This window comes from Lissotriton helveticus, chromosome 11, assembly GCF_964261635.1.
Source record: "Lissotriton helveticus chromosome 11, aLisHel1.1, whole genome shotgun sequence".
Classification (NCBI taxonomy): Eukaryota; Metazoa; Chordata; class Amphibia; order Caudata; family Salamandridae; genus Lissotriton; species Lissotriton helveticus.
In genome coordinates this window covers 699,813,215-699,828,585 of record NC_136072.1, presented here as the reverse complement: position 1 = coordinate 699,828,585, position 15,371 = coordinate 699,813,215, and the positions used below count along the sequence as shown (strand labels likewise).

General features: G+C 47.2%; 1 protein-coding gene across 1 annotated transcript in view; it reads right to left on the bottom strand.

Moving 5' to 3' along the window:
* Positions 1-579: 579 nt before the first annotated feature.
* The window catches only part of LOC144790872 (uncharacterized), a 99,995-nt gene continuing 85,203 nt past the window's right edge, over positions 580-15,371 (bottom strand). Inside the window, exon 5 of the mRNA XM_078665528.1 lies at positions 580-829. Coding sequence (XP_078521654.1) covers positions 580-829 — 250 coding nt within the window. The remainder of the gene's footprint in view (positions 830-15,371) is intronic.

The following is a 15,371-nucleotide window of genomic DNA, read 5'->3' as shown; positions in this document are numbered from 1 at the left end:
GAATCTTGCATTCCTTGCGGCACTCAAAGAGTATAAGCTGGCTATTCTCGAGGCCAAAACAAAACATTTTTCTGATAAAATACTGAATGCCACTAACAAGTCTAGGGAAATATTCTCCATCGTTGATGAGCTGGCAAAACCTGATCGGATCACTATGACCCCTCCTTCTTTCACAGCCCCACTGTGATTCCTTGAATGACTATTTCCTGGAAAAAGATTGCCTTAATTAAGGCAAGTATTCCTCTACCCGATGCAGGCTTTGATACAGGTAGTGTGCCAAAAAATACGGCCTCATTTGTAACTTTTCCTCCAATTACATTGGAAATATTTATGTCTCTTCTCAGGAAAGTCCGCTCTGGTTCCCCCGCCGACTGCTGCCCTGCTCACATCGCTCGCAAAAATTTTCTCAGCCTCCCTGAGGCTCCTCTCTCACTTCTCAATAACTCCCTTGCTACGGGAACGGTTCCTAACGCTTTTAAATCTGCTGTGGTTTCACCGATCCTCAAAAAACCCGGGGCTGATCCACTAGTTCTGAGTAATTTCCGCCCAATATCCTTACTCCCTTTCTTGGGTAAACTCTTAGAAACTTATGTAACGGGCTGTCTTGGCTCTTTTGTTGAAAATTCTCAGTTCCTTGATCAACATCAAGCTGGTTTTAGGCCACGCCATTCCACCGAAGCCGTAATGGTGGCAGTCCATGATGAACTGAGAAGGGGGGCGGACAACAACATCTCTCAAGCTCTGGTGCTCCTTGATCTGTCGGCTGCTTTCGACATCGTTGACCATACCATCCTTCTTCAACGGGTCGAGAGCGCCGGCATCAAGGGCACTATGTAACAAAGAGGGTTTTGGCAAAAGCACAGTAAGGCTGTGCCAGATACTGAATGAACAAAAAGATTGCCAGTACTGTGCAATTATTTATATTTATTTAACCAGGTGTTGAGCGAAAAAGTTTACTCAACCCAAAGACCACCAATTCAGTCTTGAATCTTTATGAAAATAGATTTATTTTTTATTTTTTAACTTGTTTCTTTTTTTTCTCATGAACGAAAGGTATAACCAATCAAATTGAACAAGAAATTAATTTCAAAAAGAGTGTTCGCAGAACGCTCAACATGTAAACAACACTCTTTTATAGGTACATTTCTAAATGGTAACAAAAGCCAAAGACAACAGGGTGAGAACCCAAAACACAGTTCACCAATACAACATCAATGGCACATTTAGACAACAATTAGACAATAGACAACATATAAAGGTAATGGGGCTAACTAAAGCCACTCTGTAGATTCTAACTCTACAAGGTAAGGCCTATTGCAGAATTTCTGCTCAAATTTTAAGACAAGGGCTATACATCTAAATGAAAACGTGCCAAATTAGACATATCTTTTTGTATATACGACCACACACTGTGTTTATATTTTCGATATTTTCAAATAAAGGTTGGTCGCAAAAACAGAATGTATCAGAATAGGGCACCTCACTGAGTTGGCTCTCCTCCTTTTTACAGGATCGTGAGCAAGCTGTTCGCTTGGGCTCATTTACATCTAAACCCAAGAATCTGACCTGTGGGGTCCCGCAGGGTTCTTCCCTTTCCCCGTTATTATTTAATCTCTATATAACCCCCCTTATTTCTAAGTTGCGAGAGCTACCGGGGGTCATCTTCAATTATGCAGATGACCTCCAGCTCATTTTTGATATTGATCCCTCCCCCACTTCTATCGAAAGGTTCCAATCCACCATGTTGTTCATCGTTAATTGGATGAACGTTAACCAACTCAAATTGAACCCTGGAAAGACCGAGATTATACTGACTGGGCCTTCGGCCAATCCTTGGAGTTCCAACTTCTGGCCGACCTCGCTGGGCAGTGCTCCACGTCCTGCAAGCTCGGTTAAGAGCCTTGGAGTTACCATCAGTGAGGACCTGACTATGAAACCACAAATTAAATCGGTGCTTTCAGCCTGTTTTTTCCATCTTCGCCGTATTAGGAAGATCAGCAGGTTCCTCACTCATGAGGCCCTGGTTCAGATCATGCTTGGACTGGTCATGTCCCGTATTGATTACGGAAATGCGCTTTATGTGGGGATTCCTCTCTATCAATCCCACCAGCTCCAGCTGATCCAGAACCAAGCAGACAGGCTGGTTTTTCGTCAGCCCAGGACAAGCTCAGCGAAGCCCCTCCTGAGGAGTTTGCACTGGCTCCCTGTGATCCAGCGCTGTCTCTTCAAGTTGGGTTGCCTTACACATCAGGCCTTGGCTCAACAAGGCCCAGCCTTCATCTTTTGTCGTCTGGATCGATACATCCCATCTCGAGTCCTTCGCTCTTCGAGCTCTAATCTTTTAGCATCATGCCCGTTTAAGCGGAAAAGACTGGGTGGACTGAGATTCTCTTTTCAGGCTCCCCTCTTTTGGAACTCTCTGCCTCCTGATCTTCGTCTTATTCCTTCTTATCTTAATTTCAGAAAGGCTCTGAAGACTTGGTTATTCTCCCAAGCGTTTGATTAGTTTGGTTCTCAGCCCTTTCCCTCCAACTTTAGAGAGTCCTGTATAACTTATTTTAGTTTCCTGAGCCCTCTTTTTGTTGGTTTCCTGTTTTCTGTTTGTATCACCAATGAACAGCTGCCCCATTGCCATTCAAAGCGCCAAGAAGCCGTTGGTGTACGTGCGCTTAATAAATTTCTTTTTTCATTTCATTTCATAGAGCTTGCCATAGCCATGATTTAACAATGCACAAGCTAAATGCAGTATGCTGTAAAAACAATGACAGTACCTTGGATGACACACAATGCTAGTGTGCGTGTCACAGTGGTGAAAGGTTGTGCAGGATGAGGCAAGGTGTGTGTGTGTGTCACAGAATTTGGTAGACCACACCTGAAATGACACACGTTAGTGAGCGTGTCGGTATGAAAGATAAGGTAATCAGGAGGTAAAAACATTCAAATACTCAACAAAGGAGCATAATATAGAGCTTGGCACTCCTCCTTCCAGATTGTGCCGATGATGAATGCGAATTACAGCACCCCGCTAACGATCAATCCAAGATGGCCACACGTGACGTGACCTCGCATGTCACGTCAAACGTCAATGTGAGTCAGAGTTGAAGAAACCGTCTGACGTCAGGAGAACAAGAATGTTGGCGCTTGGAATACCGCTGCAACTCGTATAATGCGGCCGGTGGCGGTTATACCAACAGCGGGTAGACACCCTTGAAGGCATCCAATGCCGGTAAAAAATAATACAAATTTGCTACAAGCCACCGTACTTTAAATTGGGGGAGAACTAATTAAATAGTTTCAAACCTCTACCCTTTGAGACACAGTCAATGTGGTAGTATTTCCCAGAAGTGTAGGATAACATAGCTTGACAAAAGATTCACTATACCCTACAGGATGTTATAGAAATGAATGTTCCTCTTTTAACAAGTTGCTGTCGTTTAAAATTCAACAAGGATGAAAGGATAATAATAATTTCTGGTTTTTTTCCTTTCCGATCTTCATCAATTATGCATGGTTTCGCGTGGTTTAAGCTTCCATCATCGCCATTGTTGACTTCATTTAAAGAGACTCCGGACAAGAGATGAAGCGAATTCCTTTATTCGATCCTAAACCCCTTGACAGCAAAAGTATGCAGGTACAGCCACCGGCGCAGCAGAGGTTAATCGCCAGTAGCACTTTCTCTCAACCCGCATCCCACACTCTAGAACACCCCAACCCACAACCACGTAGTGCATGCACTCGAGCCATACATAGAACACTTCAAGATGGCGCAAGTGCATGGGCACCAACACTACAGCACTCACTCTCAGACTACTCAAAATGAGGGGTGACGATCGCACAGAGGCGACTGTTGGGAAATCTATTTATTAGAAGGTGAAGTCAAAACTGGCAACCTGCCACCCTGAACGCGTGGTGCTATGCTCCCACTCATGATACATGAATACATTACGACATGATGTATATGTCAATACTCCACCCACACGATAGCTTGCATCCTCTTTGTGACCCCAATACATATTTTGCTCTTGCCGACCCTCCTGCATGCGCGATAACCCACCCTCACACCCACCTATAGTAATCCAATGCCCTATTTATACCCCCACAGTGGCATGCCTGGCAGGTACTGAAGCCGTACACATGACATTCTTGACTGGCAATACACACGCTCGCTAGAATGCTATGATGGGCTTTATTACGTGGCCGAGACATGGGAGCACTGGCTCTGTATATTGTAATTTGTCATCCAGGATTCATAGAGCACTCGAGACGAAGTAACGTAACCCCTTTCTTTTGATATTTCTCATCTTCTGCCTTATTCCCCAGTTCGTATTCCCATCCCCTCTTTGTTCAACTGATTGAAGACTGCACAGTGCATCCTATACTTCCTTTTGTAACTTTAATGATGGCTTTGACAGACTCCTACTCGATACCAACTTTACAATCACACTGTTCAAAACTATACTATGCAGAGTTCTTCTGATATTTGCTGTACATTGTCGACCGTGCTTCCAATAAACAGATGTGACAAAAAGAGTGCAGCCCCCTGTGAGAATCAGCAGGGAGGTCACTATTGCAAAAGAGTGAAATGAATGGAGAGACAGACAGGTATTGTATAAAAAAAAAATGAAGACAGTAACATCATCAGACGGCTTTGAGGCAAGCTTACAAAAGTGTGTGGTTAACAGTATTAAACACTGCTGATACATCCTCTCACAGAAGCCATCCTGTCTGGCCTTTATCCTGCCAACTATGACACACACGGGATTGAAATCAGTAGTGATTCTATGGGGAAACAACCTTTACAACGCAACTTTTATAACGCACTACCATTACAACGAAACATTTACAACGCAACATCCATTACAACGCATGCAATTACAACGCAACCATTACAACGCATGACACTACAACGCAAACCACTACAACGCATGTCATTACAACTCAGTCATTACAACGCATACCATTACAACGCATAACATTACCATCCAACACTTACCCTACTGTTGCACCCCCTGGAGTTAGAATAGTGATTTTACCCCTACACTATCCAACACTTACCCTGCTGTTGCATCCCCTGGAGTTAGAATAGTAATTTTACCCCTACACTATCCAACACTTACCCTACTGTTGCACCCCCTGGAGTTAGAATAGTAATTTTAACCCTACACTATCCAATACTTACCACAAAATGCAATGTAATGTTATGCGTTGTAATGGTGTGCATTGTAAAGGTATTATGCGTTGTAATGGAATGCGTTGTAAATGTAGTTTTTAAAATTTCGTTGTAATGGCATGCGTTGTAATGGAATGCGTTGTAATGGATGTTGCGTTGTAAAAAATGTGTTGTAAAGGTATGCGTTGTAAAAGTGTGCGTTGTAACATCATACATCCGATTCTATGCCATAACATGTGTCTGCTGATTTTTTTATTGTCATTCACTTCCACATATCTAGGCAATAGATGCATTCCTACATATGTGAAGCACAGTTTTTAGCTATGCTTTTCTCTTTTCATCCTGATACCAAGAATGAATTCTCAGGTCAGGAATCAATTGGTTTAAATTGGGGGAACAAGCCATTTGTGACTGCACAGTGATGGTTACTGACATATTTGGTGTTATTTTTAGACTCCCTAGCCATTCTTACTCAAAATCCCTTTGAGGATCCAGAAAGAGAACTACATCACCTCTTTATAAGCAGAGGATGGTAGGGCTTCACTGGAAAGACTGTTTTCCAACCTCTTTACTAAGCCTGCGTCAAACATGAGTTCTGAGATTTTGAGTTGTTCATAGTTGTCGTGTCGTGATGCAGTCTAGTGGTTGGGGGGCGGAGCTAGGAAGGAGGAACAGGAATAGGAGGGACAAGGACTGAAGGGGCAGTTATGAGCAGAGCATGAATGAATAAAGAGGCATCGAATATACTCTCCGGCTCCTGTGGTAATTAAGGGGAAGGCATGACAATGGCGACGAGGATGGGATGGTAACTGAAGCCCACATTGCCAAGACCCCTGCTGCCCGTGGACGTCCAAGAAAACAGAGAGCCTGCAGCCTGTGTCAGCGCAGCGCGTGAGGAGCGCGAAAACGGAAGGCTCCACATGCCGTGCCTGAATGCTGCCCAGAATTCAATAGAGGTGCCTGCACTGTCAGAGGGCCACCGGAGTGTCCCTAATTCGGGAGGAATAGCCAGCCGACCCGGTGAGTCTGCAGCCTGTGTCGGCATAGCCTACGGGGGTTTGGAATCAGGATCACCCCTCGCAGTGCCTGCGTATGCCGCCCAAAGCGCTGTGTCAAAGACACTGCTGCCCGTGCCCCAGACCCACCGATCAACATAGCGGAGGTATTGCCCGCTGACCTGTGTGCCTCCGGAGAGTGGCCCGACACCGGAGAGCCTGCAGGGGTTCCGACGCGATGCTCGGAAAGAGCGCGGAAATATCGCAGAGCACCCTGTGAGCCAAAGAAAAGCTGCCGAGAACCGTCACTCTCCCCAAGCCCAGCCGCGTGAAGGTTGACCCGGCTGGAAACGTGGAAGGCTCTGAAAGAGAGAAAGCGAAGACCGGACTCAAGACCGCCTGCCGAGAGCACCAAAGAGGCGTGAGGTGAGTCCTGAGTGATCACGCTCCCAAGTGATGAGTCAGAAAACCAGAGACTTTAGATTTGGCACTCACATGAAGAAAATCTTGAGTAAATATAAGCACAGTCTGTCTCGAGCGGCGGCCATCTTAGAGTCAGGCGCCAGCCATAGGCCCCCATTGAATTGTATGTGTCGGCCATGCTAGAGTCAGGCAGTTGTGGAACCTGCCAACAAGTGTGAGAAAATACAACCCTCTGAAGTCAACAGAAAAACACAAGTAAAGGCAAGAGGCTTAACAAAGAAACAAGCACAGGCAAGTGCAAGAAAGAACAATAAGCAAGGTGCAAGAGACGGAATAAGACCGACACACATACGAGACTGCATAAACACAAGAAATAGAATAAAGAAACAAACAGCGGTGAAGACGAGAGGAAACCACAAGAGGCGCTGGCAAACACAAGAGAACAAGCCTGGTGAGCGCACACAACAAATATAAGCAAACACGAACAACCACGCGCAACAACTACGCCAACGGCTGAGTGACGACCAAGTTGATCTCAAGAAATCAAGTCCGTCTACCTGAAGCCTGCGTACTACACCATCATGCTTGTGAGGAAAGACACGCATAAACCCAACTCCTGCATTGGAGTACCTCCTCCAGTGGCACAGACCAACGCCCACTGTTTAGGTCCTGAATGGTCAAGGTGGCTGGAATCATTGGACGAATTCCTCACAACGACCGGTGAGCAGAGGGATAGCAGACGTCGACTACTACTGCTTCAGCTGGTGGGTCACGAAGGCCGACGTTTAATCAAAACATTTTTAGCAAAAGACACAGAGACATATAGAGGACTCAGAGAGACGCTGCTCGCTCATTTTTACGCGAAGGAAGACGTGGATCATGAACGCACTGTTTTCAACGCAGCACGGCAGGAACCATTAGAATCCTTACCAAGCTTTATTACCCGGCTGCAACGTCTAGTGAAATGTTGCCACTTCGACACCTTCACAAATGAAGATGCTATCCGACTGCGGGTGATTGAAGGCTGTTCAAAACCCGACACCAAGCGCAAGATCATTCAAGGGCGGTTCTCGCTAAAAGAGATCATCAGGAGAGCTGAAATTGGCGAGCGGGTCACAGCGAGGGAAGCGTCCAAAGAATTCCACCAGGACGCAGGAAACAATAAGAGAATAAAAGAGTCATTCTCCATGTCCGCGAGGAAAGCTCAGGAGTCAAACAAAACCAGAGAGAGGGAGGGCGAAAGTGGACTAGAGGCAAGATGTCATGAGAGACAAAGTGACAGGGAAGCAGGAAACAAAAAGAGAAGAAAGGAGACATCCCCCATGTCCGCGAGGAAGGCCCAGGAGACAAACAAAACCCGAGAGACGGAGAGCGAAAGCGGACTAGAGGCAAGATGTCATGAGAGACAAAGTGACAGGGAAGCAGGAAACAAAAAGAGAAGAAAGGAGACATCCCCCATGTCCGCGAGGAAGGCCCAGGAGACAAACAAAACCCGAGAGAGGGAGGGCAAAGGCGGACCAGAGACAAGACACCATGAAAGACGAAGTGACAGGGAACTCCCTGAGTCACCAACACAAAGGACAATGGATAAGGGTGTACGAAAGACTGAGACAGCCAGGAACAACCGGATTGACATAACGCCGAGAAGTCACTCACCACACTACTCTGGAGACATATCAAGCAGTGACACAGACCACACAGAGGAGGCCGAGACCGGCCTACTCAATGGTCATGATGAAAATACCAAACACCGGCGAGGGGACAAGTCACGTTATATTCGGAAACTAACATACTACTCTGGAGAACCATCAAGCAGAAACACAGATCACACAGAGGAGACCGACGACAGTCGACTCAACGGTTATGAGGAAAGGACCAAACACAGGCGAGGGGACAAGCCACGCCATCCCCAGAAACCGATATACACATACACTCGAATGATTCAAGACGCATACGCTCAAGCCATCTGTGAGAAAACAGAGAAGAGTCGAATATTATCCCAAGACCAAACCAAGGAAGTAAATATGGGGCTAGAAAACAAACCCGTCACAGCAATAACACAAAAGATGCACCCAGAGGAGTGCCTCCTCGATAGCATCGACTCCAAGAGTGTGTCATCGCTTCAAGAGATGCACCCAGAGGAGTACCTCCTCGACAGCGTCGACTCTAGGAGTGCGTCATCGACCGATTCAGAAAGCATGTCCGGACAATCACTTAAATCAACAGAATCCTGGTGTCTCCTCGACAGCGTCAACTCTAGGAGTGCGTCATCGACCGATTCAGAAAGCATGTCCGGACAATCACTTAAATCAACAGAATCCTGGTACCGACAACGGTCACGGTGTCCACCACTTGAAAACACAGGGGAAGCAAAAACCGTCGTCCCTGTCCGAAACAACACACCTCAGGCCAACAACCTGCAATGCCTGAACTCTCCACAAGACAACATGCCATGCCAGCCCCAGGAACATCATGACGTGAAGAATATACCGTCACCGCTGAAGGGGTCAGCAAGGCTTACACAAAAGGGACACAAAAGAAGCACAGATGCCGGTGACTGTACCCACTGGGCGGGAAGGGACCACCCAGTCACCCTACCCAGAGGGGCCAACCCGTTGGGAAAGAGAGGTCACTATCATCAGTCAGAAGGGAAACGTGCACCTGGGTTATCTGGTATGCCTGTCCACAGACAGGAGGACAGGGAGACCCGTGACCGAATAAGACAACAAGAAATAGAAGTGCATGCAGACGCTCGGAATAAAACTAAAACAACGGACACATGTGTAAGAGATCAATTGCCACTCAAACAAGAACTACAAAAGAAAACGGACAGCCGACATCTAGCAGAGCAATCAACAGCCACATCACAAGAAGCGACACTCCTGTCAAGACAGCCGGAAAGACACAATGAAGTATCTCCAACAGACTGCACCCTGCCGACACCTGAGAAACAGACCGAGTTTGAGTTTGTAATGGAGATGTGTTTCATGACTCAAACAGGCGGGCCGCAGCCCTGTGCAGCTGATCAAGGAACTATAGACGCTTTGAGAATCAACTTTGTTTTGTTAAAAAGGGGGGAGATGTCGTGTCGTGATGCAGTCTAGTGGTTGGGGGGCGGAGCTAGGAAGGAGGAACAGGAATAGGAGGGACAAGGACTGAAGGGGCAGTTATGAGCAGAGCATGAATGAATAAAGAGGCATCGAATATACTCTCCGGCTCCTGTGGTAATTAAGGGGAAGGCATGACAATAGTTAAGCGTTAAAAGGAATATGAGGCTATGACCAGAGAGATAAGGGATTGCAGAGGAATCAACAGGTAATATCAATTGAAAAACTATTAAGTCCAGTGTCTAGTCACATGCTGCATAAATGGATGACATGGTTGATGTAGGATTCAGGTGTGGACATGTCAGTTTTTGGAGCGTATATGTTGGGGGGAGCAATGCCTTTAAGGCTTTCATGGTGAAGCTATGTTGCAAGACACTGTGAGCACAGAAGGTTGATTTGACGAGATTAATTTTAAACATTTCCTTCCAACCTGTGGCTAATTCAGGTTCATTAGAGAATACATGTTGCACAAGGGTAATGTTCATCGACACAGAATCTGGAATATATTTAAGACACAGGGGTGAGCATTATCACATGTTTGATATGAATTTGCGAATGCCAATGTGGTAGGAAATTACAATATTTAGTTGTGGGGAGTATATAACTTTCAAACCATTTCCTTGTTATTCTCTGTTTGGCATTAGGAGAAAAGAGGACAAATGTTTGAAGGGCGGATGAATTTTGAGTAGGGAGGATAAAAGTCTTGTTACAAAGGATGAAGTTCAGCTCTCTGTCAACTACAATGAAAGCAAAGGCGAAATTACTGCCAGCGATCCATGTACCTGATATTAACTTTAAGCACTGACATACACGTCCTTCACCATGGGGATCTGGGTGTATATACACCAATGAATTATTGTGTCTCTAGATTTGTCTTTAATCCCGATTTCAACATATGTGTATTGGCATTATGTTATCCACACAGTAGAGGGGCTCATACTTCATCTGTGACCATACAGTCCATTTTACTTCAGGCTAGAGACAAGTGTAGCTGTTTCCTGGGCTCTGTTCATCGATTGACCATATTTTGCAGTTTAGCATTGTGAGCCCCTGCAATCCCCGGTCCACCTCGGCTTTTGTGTGCCACTTGTGTGGAGGGACGCAGCTCCTCCCCTTGCCCTCGATACTTCCGGGTGGGTTATACTATTTAAAATACATGGATGGCCATCTGCACAGCGGACGCACGCTGCGGGTGTGCCGGCAGCGCGCAAAGGCAAGCTTGTCTGCGTCTGTTCTCGCCCTTCAGCGCCCTGGGGCCATGACCCCTGGACCATCTGGGACGCATAGACTAGTGTATTCCGCAAGTCATTTATTGACTTAGCGTCCCCTCCACCTCCATGACTGCAAGCTTTTGCAGCTATGACACGTTCCAGAGACCGGGGACAACTTCTAAGGGTAATAAAAAAAATAACAAACTTGCAGCGCAAGCTACAAAGGAATTCTTCTCCCTCAGCACTAACTGTCGTTCTCGTTCTAAGCCCAAAATGGACATTTTTGACCTTCTGATCAATGACCAACCAGATGCCTTTTTCCTTACAGAAACATGGCTGCATGAGAGCTCTGGCGCAGATGTTGCTGCCGCTCTGCCTCCTAATTATGCTATAGTTAGGAGGGACAGGGGCCCTAAAATAGGTGGGGGCATAGCTATTATTCTTAAGAAGGATTTTCAGTGTAATTTTGAGTCCCTAACACTCACAAATTGTAAAGCATCTTTCTTCAAATTGGCATTAACCCCGACGTTGACTTTTTCTGGAGTACTTGTATATCATTCTACTGGGCCCTCGGCTTCTTGGGCTTCCTCCTTTCCCAATTTAATAACCCCCTTACTTTTGAGCTCAGCTAATTTCTCAATTCTGGGAGATTTAAACATCCATTTGGACTATCCTACATGCAATATCAGTACAACTTTTATTTGTGATTTGATAGGCTTGAATGTAATTTTACAGAATTCTAGCCCTACACACGAGGCAGGCCAGTGGTTAGACCCCATCCTCTCAAATGTATCTAATATTCACTGCTTCCTCGCACTTCCCTTATGCTGGTCGGACCACTTTATTATCCGCTTCAGCCTAATAAATCAGCTTGTGCCAAATATGTCTCTACAACTATTTCGGCTGCCCTAAATTGCTCTAAAACTCTTTTTAATATGGTAAAGGAGCTTGCTGGCTCTGTCACCTTAGCCAGGCCCCCCTCTCAACAAACAACAATGCAAAGATCTGGCGTCTTTTTTCACCAAGAAAGTTGAAAACATCTATCTGGATATTGCTAGTGTGCAGGGCAACAACACCCTTCCTTTGCCACCTGCCAACTCCTTACTAATTGCTCACGTTCCATCTAGAGCTGAGACTATGCATCCCGAGCAGGACATATCATCTGGTGCTTATCCAAACAATCTGGATACATGGCCTCTGTTGGAACCTGGGATGACAGGTCACCTAGGGTAGCCTGGCCTAGGGTAAGACATAAATACTAGAGGCACAAGTGTGAAGGTTGCAAACCACCCAGCAGTAAATCCACGCAATAACACACAAAAATGACACTACACCAAAGCATGGAAAAATATGAGCTGCTTTATAAAAATAATATATTTGCTCTCTTGTTTCTAGAATTCACAGTTCAGCATAATACATTCTGTCAGGGGAAGTAAAGTACTTTTAAAATTGCCAAATAATGTCAGAGCACAGTTCTATTAACTTATCAGCACATTACATTTAGTCAGGTATGCAATAACCATTTCAATGTTAACATTACAATTCCCCTTATTGGCTTGTCACATTCCCATCAAAGAACAGTGGTTCCTTTGTAGCGGAGCCTGTACTCCTCTAGGAAAGGGTTCTCATTTCCTTCCTCTCCACTGCTGACAACTAAAAATATGACTATTCCAATTAGAGCAACAATTCATGAAGTCCCTTCAGGGATTCTCCAAGGGCGCTTCACACATTGGGACAGATTCTCTTTCCCACAACTTGCTATGTCTCGCCCCCCTTGCCCTCGTGTTATTCTCCTTAAGGAGGTCACTTCCCCCTTTGGATCACCTCCTTACTTGTGGTAGGATTTCCAGTTGAAGTCTTGACACGCCAGAGGGTGGGGGTAACCACCTGGCAGGACGAAGGAGCCAAGCGCTGGCAAGGCTCACCAGCTTCCAGGGCCCCTCAGCTCTTCCCACCCCGCTCGAGCCAACTGCTCTGTGAGGCACTTGAGCGGAGAAGGACAGAATATGCAGTATTCCCCCGCCGCTGTCGGGCTCCTCAGTTCCCCCCTCCCGCTCACGCCAGCTCCTCCATGTGGCGCTCGAGCAGGGAAGAGGTGATACCACACGCCCACAGCCACCGTAAGGTTCCCGGCACTCCTCCTCAGTTCTCCCTCGCTCTGGTCAGGGGAAGCACTACACCTCCAGGCATGCGCGGGGCGTCCACGCTGACACCGCCTCTCACTTCAGCCTTCAGACCCTCCTACCGATTCCGCCTCCGCTGCGCTGGCTCCAATGGTGAGACGCTGCTCCCTCGCGCTGGCTCCAACGATGAGACGCTTCTCTCACAGGCCTGCTCGGTCCTAGGCCCCTCCTGACATGTAGAAGTGGGATCGCCTGGGGCATGCGCGATAGCGCTCGACTACCTCCAAATCAGTGGCACCACCACAACAACGCGGCCGGTGCCCCCGGGGTCCTGTACACGGCGAGATCAGCGCTGCCTCATAGAAACCGGCACCCCTTTCGTTCCTCTGTTTCCTGAGAGGAAGTGGAGTTCTGTCGTCTGCGTTACTGGTAAGGTCCCACAGGGACACACAGGCCCAAGTCTGCTGTACCCCTAAGGCAATGGGGAATAGAGCTATATCTCTTCACGTGTCAGCTCCTATTCTCTATCCTTCAGAGACTTCTTAACCCTCGGTGCTGGGCAGGGGTTGGGGATGAAGAGCCCCCTTTCAAAAGTCTCTGCCACTGGGCAGAGGACTGCGCTCCGCAGCGCTGCAGCCTCCTTCTCCTTTTGACACCCCGCTATTTCTAAGCTAGGGGTTGGTCAGGCGCCCAGGGTCTCCAGCCATCCAAAACAGCAGGGTCAGGACAAATAACCCAAGGGAGGAAGGGTGGTGAATCAGTAAGGCAACCCTCTGACTATCCTACCCCCACCTTTTGCTACAGCCTGTCCTTCAGCTGACTCTCTCTGGTTAGACAAAATGGCTGTCCAGCATTCCGCCTTTTATAGGCTGACCCTCAAAGGTCCAGAAGGGACCAGAAGGTTCTGGAACGCCCTATACTTCTCTATGGGACAGGTTCCAGGTGTGTCAGTTAGGGCAGTTGGTAGCCACCATTTTGTGACTCCAACTATTCCTGTCAGAACAGGCCTCTAGGCCTTAGGTGAAAAATTATGAGGGGGGGGAAGAACACCTATCCCCTTGACCAACACCTAGAAAAGCTAGTGGACACAAAAATTAATAAAGGTATGAGGGGCAAAAAGGGGACAAAATAAATAATATATTGGAGGGACTACGCAAAAAGCCAGACAGGTCTAACACACGTCCCCCCCAGCTGAAAGTGGGGAGAACTACCCAACCCCTTGGGAGTCCTCATCACTAAGGCGGAAATACCTGGAAAGACCGTCTGCATTGGCGTGGTCCACTCCAGGCCGATGTTCCACCCGGAAGTCCATTCCCTGTAGGGAGATGGACCATCTCAGCAACTTGGGATTCTCCCCCTTCATCTGCATTAGCCAACGAAGGGGTCGATGGTCAGTCTGAACCAAGAAGTATTGTATTGTATTGTATTGTGATTTGTAAAGCACGATTTCTGCCCAAATGGGCGTCCAAGCGCTAGAGCATGGATAGCCGAGCTGAGGGTGGCGGAGACTGAGATTTAAGTGGGCCTGGCAAACAGAAAGGTTTTCAATTGTTTGCGGAATGAGAGTAGGTTAGGGTTGGACCGGATTTGTAGTGGGAGTGAGTTCCACATTTTAGCGGCCTTTAAGGAAAACATCCTTCCTCCGGTCCTAGCTCTCCGTACTCTTGGGACTACGGCCAGAAAGGCCTCCGTGGACCGAAGGGGTCTATTAGGGTGGTATTGAGTGACCAGTTTGTTAATGATCGCTGGACCTGACTTCCAGAAAGCTCGGTGGGCAATACATAGTGCCTTGAAAGCCACTCTCTGTCTCACTGGGAGCCAGTGTAGGCTGCTCAGTGCGGGTTTAGCAGACTGTGTCCTTGGAATCTGTAGCAGGGCGCGGGCTGCGCAGTTCTGGACCACCTGTAGCTTTCGCATGGACGTCTCAGGGGCTCCCACATACAGGGCGTTGTTTGAATCCAGCCGGGACTGAATCAGGCCCTGAACTGCCACTTGTTTGGCTTCCATTGGGAGGAGGGAGAGGACTTTCCTTAGAGTTCTGAGTAAGCCAAAACAGATGGCGGATAGTTTTGTAGCCTGGGTGGAGAAGGAGAGGTTTTTGTCCAGCCATACTCCTAAGCTTTTTACACTTTCTTTGGGAGTGGGAGGGGTGCCCAGACACCCAGGCCACATGGAGGGAAGTGACGTGGGTGATGCGGGACCTAAGAGCATGAGCTCGGTTTTGTCTCCATTAAGTTTCAAAGAGGAGCATGTCATCCACTTTTTAATGTCCTCTAGGCAGTTCGTCAGACTTCCTGAGGTGTGACCGGCGCCTTCCTGAGTCATTGAAACCACTAGCTGGG